This window comes from Sinocyclocheilus anshuiensis, unplaced genomic scaffold (genome assembly GCF_001515605.1).
Source record: "Sinocyclocheilus anshuiensis isolate Anshui unplaced genomic scaffold, SAMN03320099.WGS_v1.1 scaffold328, whole genome shotgun sequence".
NCBI classification, from domain to species: Eukaryota; Metazoa; Chordata; class Actinopteri; order Cypriniformes; family Cyprinidae; genus Sinocyclocheilus; species Sinocyclocheilus anshuiensis.
Window position 1 is genome coordinate 336,089 of NW_015558621.1, and position 9,553 is coordinate 345,641.

Genomic DNA, 9,553 nt, shown 5'->3' on the forward strand with positions numbered 1-9,553 from the left:
AGATTTGAAAAGGGAGAAAAAAAAAGTTCGACAAAAGGTGGGATCGAACCCGGGTCGATCGCGTCAAAAAGCCAACGTCAAGCACTTATCCATCTGCGCCACTGGAGCTGATATTTTACAGCTGCTTTTAACTTAATGTAAATATACACTCAGTATTTTTTATTCCATAGTAAGGGCAATTCATACAACACATTTAAACTGAGCTACTTTAATACCATCTCCGAACTTTCTACCACGACTCTGCTGTTCTTCGGCTGGTTCTTCCTGTATACGTTGATTGACAGATGTCTCGTCCAGTCAGCGGTGAGTAATCCCAAACCAATGGCGCTGTCTCAAACTATACCTACCTCTTCCGGTTTGTCTGATTTGTCGTTGTGTTTTCTGACTTGTTAATTTGTTTTCGGATTTGTCGTTGTGTTTTCTGACTTGTTAATTTGTTTTCGGATTTGTCGTTGTGTTTTCTGACTTGTTAATTTGTTTTCGGATTTGTCGTTGTGTTTTCTGACTTGTTAATTTGTTTTCGGATTTGTCGTTGTGTTTTCTGACTTGTTAATTTGTTTTCGGATTTGTCGTTGTGTTTTCTGACTTGTTATTTTGTTTTCGAATTTGTCATTGTGTTTTCTGACTTGTTATAATGTTTTCTGAATTTTTGTTGTGCTTTATGAATTGTTATTTTGTTTTTTAGACTTGCATTTGCGTTTGTAATTTGTTATTTTGTTTTCAGAATTGTGATTTGCTTTGCACTTCTCTGTCACCGTACCTTCCTTGTTAAAAACCGTGCAAAATGGGCCGACTGTTTGATGATATTATGATGACAGAAAACACTTTCTCCCGTTGTGCTTTTCACAATTGAAATGCTTAACTCAGGAATAAACCCTGGGAAATGTAATCTCGGGTTATTTTATTCCACGTTCCACACGGTTCATATTTTATGCTTGGTTCATTTTAGATCACACACTGTATATTTCTAAAGTCAAAAGTTACAGTTCTTTTTTTTTTTTTGAGGCCAATAACATTGAGCGCCCACTGATACAGTTCCCAGCAGGTGCGTTAACTTTTTATAAGAACTGCTGGTCCAACATTGGAAAAGTTGCCACTCTAGTTGTTCACTCTGGTTGTCTTAAAAGTACTAAAAGCAGTCTTTTGGATGAAAATAATTTAAATAAAACGTCAATAAAAGTGTACATATATTTTTAAACTGTTTCAGAAGAACACCAACACCTTTTAAGGGCGTCGCTATCCGCACTGAATGTATCTGATTGGTCGAGTAGCGCGATATATTCTCTGATTTTAGTTCAGGAACGTAGCATCACTGCGACAAAGGCTACGTACTTGTAAGTATAATACCCTAATTAGTTAAAACCACAGTGTAATTTTCGTACTCGATTATGAATACTTTGTTCAAAGCATGGATCGTAGAGCGCAGACTTTGTTAGTTTGTTTTAGGAAGACCGAAGTGTCGAGTTGCTCCTACCAGCTGATGTTTATTTCCGATGATTCAAATTAATTTAATTACGATAGCCTCTACATTAATGTACATAAAAAGTGATTTGTGTAATTTAGAGAATGTGTTCCCTGACGTAGAGATTTTAATTGTCCCATAAAAAATGGTTTGTTATGTGTTTCTAACAGGAAAGTGAAAGTTTGAGGTCGCCATGGCTAAGGTAAATATTTGAATTAATGGGAAGAATGAATTCCTTACGAAAATTAACCATGGTTTTACTACAAAAACATGAACCAAAAAAGATGATTACTTCATTTTTACTACAATAAAACCATGGTTAATTTTCGTAAGGGAAAGCTCACGTTGCAAATAGATATTTTTGTGCTGTTACTAAACTTACTGCTCGAGGTCTGTCGCAAAGCAGTTTTATTACGGTAACCGAGATCTTGCGTACAGTCTCACTTTTGGGATTTTATCTAGCCTATTCACAAGTGCAATGGTATTGCGTTATATCAGTTAAACAATATTAGCCTACGTTTCTGACAGATTACTTTTTTTTTTCTTTCTTTCTTTCTCCTGATATTGTCTCATAGTACGAGAAAAAGCCAGAGCCCGGAGACCTTATTGAAATCTTCCGAGGCACATATCAGCACTGGGCTATTTATGTTGGAGAAGGTTATGTGATTCACCTGGCACCTCCCTGTGAGTATTTTACATGCCTCAAATGATGTTTATTGAGCTTAACTTGCATTCAGTCCGAAACATTCCATTTAAGTCATGATTGCTTTTACTTTTTCCATTTCTTTCTCTTCAGCTGAACATGCTCAAGCTGGAGCCTACAGTATGATGTCAGTATTATGTGATAAAGCCACAGTGAAGAAAGAAGAACTTTATGAAGTAGTTGGCAATGATGAATACTGTATCAACAATCTTCTAGATGAGAAATATAAGCCACGTCCTGTTCGAGAGATTCTACGGGCTGCACATAGATTTTTGGGAAAAGAACTTCCATATAGTGTGTTTACAAGGAACTGTGAGCACTTTGTTACAGAGCTGAGATACGGAGAACCACAGTCCCGACAGGTACAGCTGTTTGGCATGACCTGGCATATTGAGATTATTCACCCAAGTACTGTAACTGAATCGAGACTCATAAATGTCTCAAATTTGCAAATCACTGGATTGGTATGTTTTATGGTAAAATATTTTAAATTGATTTATTATAGGCTAATGTCGCAAAAGCAACAACTTTTCACAGTTAATTAATATAGATAATTTCTGTTTATTCTAATAGGTACGAGAGGCAGTGGAGACTGTTGCTGCAGTTGCTGTTGCAGGGATTGGCATTGGAACCATTGTTTATGCTATTTCAAAAATGTTTGGTTCAAAAGACAAAGAGAAGCAGACCCAATGAGCAGTTAGAAATAAAGAACTAAAAGTAATGGATTATTTAAAGCCAGTAAATTGTTTGATGCTTTTTATTAACTTTAAATCATTAAAACAAACCATTAAATTTAAATGTAAAACTTGGCAGCCTTAGTTTTATGAGTACAAATGGAGAGATTATAGACTGTAAAATCTTTTATGATGTATTCTCTTTTATGGTGTAAGGTAACTCGACAATAAAGCAATGAGTCCATAGTCCACTAATAAATCGTTTTTTTTTTTTTTTATACATCACCCATTTATTTTTCTACTAGATTTCTAATGACCTTTCAAGCACTTTTATAGCCGTGTATTACAAAGCAAAATATAGAAAGCTGAATATAGCGGCATGATGCCACTGGCATCATGAACCACCACTGGTAGGACACATCCTAGTATTTGAATTTGAAGGATCTATAGTCTGTTTTGCATCAGGTGTATCCTTCATGTATCCCTCACAAAAAAAAAAGAAAAGCTGAAAATGACTATTGCCCTGTCTAATTACCCACACTTGCGGTCTTGGCCACTTGGGAGCACGTGCATGTGGCAGGAAGTAAGTGTGCAAGACTGTCCCAGGTCTTAAAACACCAAAGGCAGTGCCCTTAACACACACTAAATCCATAGGGGTATTCCAGGCTTAGTGTATCCCATCATGCATCATGTTCTGGAAATAAATCGGGAGACTTTTTGCCAAGATCTCGCAAGAGGTCACAGAAACCTTTCCAATCTAAGTTAAATATTAATAATAATTAGATATATAATTTGGTAGTAAAACAAAGTATTGCACATTTTATTGGTGCAAAGATTAGTATATTTATTTGTACAACATTTGCAATTGCTTTTTATCACTCAATTAGAAGCATCACAAATTAAATTGTCATCTGTTGGACTACTGAACAGACATTTAGAAGTTTATTTTACAATGGAAAGTATTGAAAATAAAATAAAGCCCTGTAAACACTTGCATTTTTACAACACGATAAGTGTGTCCCATCAGGGAATAAAACGTTCTACACACATTTGTGGTCTTCATGCTCACTTGAACACTTGGGCAAAATACAGGAAATATGTCGTATAAGTGGTCAAGTGTATGGAGCTTATAATATGACAATACTATTTCAATTTGAATTGTGTAAATTTGAATTATTGACAAGTGTCATTTAACAAAACTGAATTTTATGTGGCTTTTAACATCGTTCTGATTTTTTTTTTACTTGGATATTGAACATTTGAAATTTAACACAATTGATTTTTCATGGCAGTTTTTTTAATAGACAGCGGATTTTTTGTTCTGAATTGTTAGACTGCAAATATCCAGTAATACAGCTTCAAGTTTTCAAGATGAAGAAGAAATTCGGAACATCAAATTCCATATTCAAAATTCAATACGCAGAAATTCAGATCGTAGAGAAAGTAGGTCAGAGGTTATCCACAGGGAAGAGTAGATGATCTCCGAAAAGTGTTCAATATTCAAGTAAAAAAAAAAAAATCTAACTCAGAACGATGTTAAAAGCCACATAATACTCAGTTTTGTTAAATGACACTTGTCAATAATTCAAATTTACACAATTCAAATTCAAATAGCATTGTCATATTATATGCTCCATACAAGTGCAAAGACCACTAGTGTGGGTATTTTGGACAGGGCATATGGTTAAAGATAACTAGTTAATATATAAGGAATTTTATGTTGCTTCAGTCCAGGTGTCCATTATAGTGGACTTGAAAAAATATCTCTGCCCACCCCACTGGCCCCCATATTGACCAGGCCCATGTTCACTGTTCACGCTTAACATAGGATGATACTTTAACCCAAGGTCTACACATATTATCAAACATGGACTTAAATTAATAAAAAAAATTTGTCATGTAATTTGGAATCAGTAAAAAAACTACAATTCATCTAAGTAATCTATCTACCCAGAGTGAGGCACAACCTAACACGGGACTAGCTATAAAACATGTGGTTTATAAGTATCCACACAGGCTAGCATGACGAATGACATAATGGGGGCAAAAATTAAGTACTTGTAATTAGGATATATTACATTTTAAAATACTTGTAATCAGACCACAGTTAAGTTTTCTTGATTACATGATTATTATTGACAAGCTAGCCTATATGGCTCTTTAAAAATGTTACAAAATATGAGGCCTGATATTATGTAGTATGTAGGAGAAGACCTCAATGAAATCTTCACAGGCTCATATCAGCACTGGGCTATTTATGTTGGTGAAGGTTATGTGATACACCTGGCACCTCCCTGCGAGTCATTTACATGCCTCAAATGATGTCTACTGATAATGACAATTACAGTCATCATTTACTCACCCTGGTGTTGTTCAAATGTCATATGTGACCCTGGACCACAAAACCTTAAGTCTTAAGTCGCTGGGTATATTTGTAGCAATAGTCAAAAAAACATTGTATGGGTCAAAATTATTGATTTTTCTGTTATGCCAAAAATCATTAGGATATTAAGTAACGATCAGGTTCCATGAAGATATTTTGTAAATTTTCTACCGTAAATATATTAACTTAATTTTTGATTAGTAATATGCATTGCTAAGAACTTCATTTGGACAACTTTAAATGCGATTTTCCTAATATTTAGATTTTTTTGCACCCTCAGATTCCAGATTTTCAAATAGTTGTATCTCGGCCAAATATTGTCCTATTCTAACAAATCATACATCAATTGAAAGCTTATTTATTCATCTTTCAGATTATTTATAAATCTCAATTTCGAGAAATTGACCCTTATGACTGGTTTTGTGGTCCAGGGTCACATATGCTCTTCTTTCTTTTTTAGACCACATCCATTATATTGAATACACTGGTTTTTAAGTCTCATGACTGTTTTTACGTTTCCATTTCTTTCAGATAGCTGAACATGCTCAAGCTGGGGCCAGCAGTATGATGTCAGTAATGCACAAAAAAGCCACAATGAAGAAAGAAGAACTTTATGAAGTAGCTGGCAATAATGATTGATTACCATGTCATCCACCTTATGGATGAAAAATATAAGCTTACAAGGAACTGTGAGCACTTTGGTATATAGCTGAGATACAGAAAACCACAGTCCCACCAGCTACAGCTGTTTGGCATGAACTGGCATATTGAGACAATTCACACAAGTACTGTAACTGAATGTTAATTAATTATACTGTACTCATAAATGTCTTCAATTTTAAAATCACAGCATTACAGGGCTGTATTATGGTGAAATATTTTACATTAATTTATTATTAGGATTAAGGTCACAAAATCAACACCTTTACACACAGTCAGTTAATAGATACTTTGTTTATTCTCATGGGTGCGAAATGTGGAAACAGAAGTTGGTCTTACTATAGTGTTGGCATTGGGAGTTCTTGGTGCTGCTGTAGCCATTTTTGGTTCAAAGACAAGAGAAGCAGACCGTGAACAGTGAGAAACGAAGAACTAAAAGTACAATTGTGGAGGCCTTTGATTATTTCAGTCAGTAATTTTTGTTGGTGCATTTTACTCAGTTTAAATAAGTAAATAAAATGAACAATTAAACATGTAATACCATAAGAAAATCAATTAATTTATTTGGTAACTCAACAATAGAGCAATGAGTGTGTGGTCTACAGATTTTTTTTAAAATAATACATTTCTAATGACCTTTCAAAAACTTTTATAACTGTCTAATACAATCAAAACTTGACCAAATTATGTTTAAACCTTTATTAATTTGGATTGAACTTGTAGCCTACATCTGCAGACTGTATCATGCCTATAAATACATAAAACCGAGAATCAGAATGAACAAACCACCATAATGACAGTAAAAAAGAGCACCACAACTTGTTCCTTTATACAGATAACATAGTTTAACAAGACAGATAACAAACAGGACGTCCGTCCATAAACTGAAGCAATGTTTCATTAGCTGTTGGTAACCTGTATGATTGCTCACCACATCGTTTATGTGTGTATATATTCCATGCATAATATTTTATTTACATACAGAATAAATACTGCAGATGTAGAAATGTGAAGGAAAAGTTTCAATTGTAACCATTTCAACGCCGTTTCAATGACTGACGCACCAGACACCTACATTCTTTCGCCACTGGGAACATTACAATACACTTACCGCCCTCTGAAGTGTAGGAGAGTTATTATTATCAAAATATTTGGTGCTCAACATCGTCCTTGACAACACTGCATAAAATGGAATGAGTCCCAAAATTACCCACTGCATACTTCTAAATCCTAGGTTAAAGTTTATTAAGTCACTGACATTGGCCATTGAAACTGGCCTGCTGTAACTGTTTGTCCAACAATGGAAAAGTGGCCACCGCCACCTAAATGTAATCCGGCTCTTATAAGTCTCCTGAAACGTACAAAGGAATTAGTCCTGGTGGCACTGATAAAAACATAAGTAAAATTGTTTATATTATGAATTAGAACAGCAATATCACTTTTAAGGACGTCCACCAATGATCTCTATCAGCGCCGAATGACCCTGCAGCTGATTGGTCGACATCAACAGTCACATCAGCTGGTTTGGTCTATGATGCTATTTTTGCTTCAGACGCCAATAACGTTACACGGATTGTAGCTCACCGAGACAAACATCATTATCTGTAAGTAGGATTCCTTCGTTATACCACAGGGTTACTTACTTATCTCGATTACGGAATGAAGACCGCAGAAGCCTGGATAGTTTGTTTATTTTGCATGACGTCTGCCTGTCGACTCTGCTTCTATAACCTGATTTTTTCCCCGATGCGCCAACCTATTATATTCACTTACATAGAAATGTGATTAATGTAATTTTCAAGAATATGCCGCATATTTGTTGCCATCTAAAAGTCATAAAGTCGTAAATAAACGACATGCATAATGTAACGGTAAAGATTAACTTGTGTCCGGATCACAAATGTCGTTTATGTGTCTCTCCTAGGATAAGAGTAAAAACAAGAAGAACAGTGTTTTGAGGTTGCCATGGCACCGACAAAGGTAAATGCATTTTAATAATCTGAAACGAACTGAAATGTAACAGTAAATGGCGAATAGATCATTTTAGTGCTGTTGTTATTGAAGGAATCGTAGTGTATGGTACTGTTGCACAGTTAGGTAATTATATATGCTTATTGCTCAAGATCTGTTATGGAGGAATTGTATTATTATAAGCTACAGAACCTCCAGCAAGCACACTTTTGCTTTATTTTTCTTTTCTATTCACAAGTGCAATAGTATCTGTTATTTGAGTCAAACAGTATGATATATTATTGTCGATCTAAATGACTCTTTAACAAAATATGACATCTGATATTGTGTCCCTTTGAGGATCAAAAGCCAGAGCCCGGAGACCTTATTGAAATCTTCCGAGGCACATATCAGCACTGGGCTATTTATGTTGGAGAAGGTTATGTGATTCACCTGGCACCTCCCTGTGAGTATTTTACATGCCTCAAATGATGTTTATTGAGCTTAACTTGCATTCAGTCCGAAACATTCCATTTAAGTCTCAATAATGTAAAGGTCAAGCGCTTTACAGACTTTGTTTTTGCTTTTCTTTCTCTTCAGCTGAACATGCTCAAGCTGGAGCCTACAGTATGATGTCAGTATTATGTGATAAAGCCACAGTGAAGAAAGAAGAACTTTATGAAGTAGTTGGCAATGATGAATACTGTATCAACAATCTTCTGAATGAGAAATATGAGACACGTCCTGTTCGAGAGATTCTACGGGATGCACATAGTTTTTTGGGACAAGAACTTCCATATTGTGTCTTTAGAGGGAACTGTGAGCACTTTGTTACAGAGCTGAGATACGGAAAACCACAGTCCCGACAGGTACAGTTTAAACATCACAGAAGTAATAGTGTGAAGTAGTGAATAGTGCTTTCAGTAATTTCTCCAAAAAATGTGAAAATCACAGTATTGCAGCACTGTTTTATGGTAAACTATTTAATATTGATTTAGGCAACAGTGATGGGAGCTTTTCTTATCATACAGTGAATTAATATAATACTTTCTGTCCATTGTCATAGGTGCGGAAAGCGGTGGAGACTGGTGTTGGAGTTAGTCTTGCTGCAGCAGCTATCTTTGCAGTTCTTGCTGCTGCTGCAGCCATATTTGGCTCAAAAGACAAACAGAAACGGAACCAGTAAAGACTGGGGAATGAAGAAGTGAAAGCACAGTTGTGGAGACCTTTGATATTTAAAGTCTGTAAAATGTTTATTGCATTTTATGGAAATAATTAAAACATTGAACGTATTGATTAGGCAGGCTTAGTTTTAGGAGCACAAATGGAAATATTCCTAAACAGAACAAGAGATTGTCAGCAACCAAACAAAACCCCATCTGTTCTGTTGTTTGCTAATGGTGCATTTCGCTACTGACAAATCTCTGCATCTCATTTTATTTAAATAATTTTGATATAACACATTTCTCTTTCTACTGGTTTCCTATTAACACTTCAAGCACTTTAATACTATATAATCAAAAAGAGCAAGCTGAATATTTGACCAAATAAATCCTAACATAAACTGCCATGTTGCTATTTTTGTGCCATTAAATATTTGACATCATATAGTAGGTGTTTGTGTATTTCTTAATGTGATTATACTATACCAGCATATCGTAGATCAGGGGTGCCCAAACTCGGTCCTGGAGGGCCGGTGTCCTGCAGAGTTTAGCTCCAAC

The 9,553-nt window shown here is 35.4% G+C and overlaps 2 protein-coding genes across 4 annotated transcripts; both read left to right on the forward strand.

The window, feature by feature from the left end:
• The first annotated feature begins 1,269 nt into the window (after positions 1-1,269).
• LOC107680652 (HRAS-like suppressor 3) lies at positions 1,270-5,830 on the forward strand. Of its 2 annotated transcripts, XM_016476648.1 has the most exons (6): positions 1,270-1,334; positions 1,633-1,664; positions 2,038-2,146; positions 2,259-2,527; positions 2,739-2,879; positions 5,751-5,830. In XM_016476648.1, the coding sequence occupies exons 2-5, from the start codon at positions 1,656-1,658 to the stop codon at positions 2,856-2,858; spliced, it is 507 nt and encodes a 168-aa protein (XP_016332134.1). In that variant the 5' UTR covers positions 1,270-1,334; positions 1,633-1,655; the 3' UTR covers positions 2,859-2,879; positions 5,751-5,830. The 2 variants fall into 2 exon arrangements, with proteins under 2 accessions (XP_016332134.1, XP_016332133.1); XM_016476647.1 differs by lacking the exon at positions 5,751-5,830 and having other exon boundaries at positions 2,739-3,338.
• Positions 5,831-7,377: 1,547 nt separating this feature from the next.
• Positions 7,378-9,453, forward strand: LOC107680588 (HRAS-like suppressor 3). 2 transcript variants are annotated; one of them, XM_016476524.1, is made up of 5 exons: positions 7,378-7,486; positions 7,795-7,862; positions 8,193-8,298; positions 8,433-8,701; positions 8,899-9,453. In XM_016476524.1, the coding sequence occupies exons 2-5, from the start codon at positions 7,848-7,850 to the stop codon at positions 9,016-9,018; spliced, it is 510 nt and encodes a 169-aa protein (XP_016332010.1). In that variant the 5' UTR covers positions 7,378-7,486; positions 7,795-7,847; the 3' UTR covers positions 9,019-9,453. The 2 variants fall into 2 exon arrangements, with proteins under 2 accessions (XP_016332010.1, XP_016332009.1); XM_016476523.1 differs by having other exon boundaries at positions 7,807-7,862; positions 8,899-9,452.
• Positions 9,454-9,553: the final 100 nt, after the last annotated feature.

What these genes read in the sequence shown, in the direction of transcription:
- LOC107680652 (XM_016476648.1), top strand. An exon ending in GATTCACCTGGCACCTCCCT is followed by an intron (nt 2,147 to 2,258) that starts GTGAGTATTTTA and finishes CTTTCTCTTCAG; the next exon opens with CTGAACATGCTCAAGCTGGA. An exon ending in GAGAACCACAGTCCCGACAG is followed by an intron (nt 2,528 to 2,738) that starts GTACAGCTGTTT and finishes TTATTCTAATAG; the next exon opens with GTACGAGAGGCAGTGGAGAC.
- LOC107680588 (XM_016476524.1), top strand. An exon ending in GATTCACCTGGCACCTCCCT is followed by an intron (nt 8,299 to 8,432) that starts GTGAGTATTTTA and finishes CTTTCTCTTCAG; the next exon opens with CTGAACATGCTCAAGCTGGA. An exon ending in GAAAACCACAGTCCCGACAG is followed by an intron (nt 8,702 to 8,898) that starts GTACAGTTTAAA and finishes CCATTGTCATAG; the next exon opens with GTGCGGAAAGCGGTGGAGAC.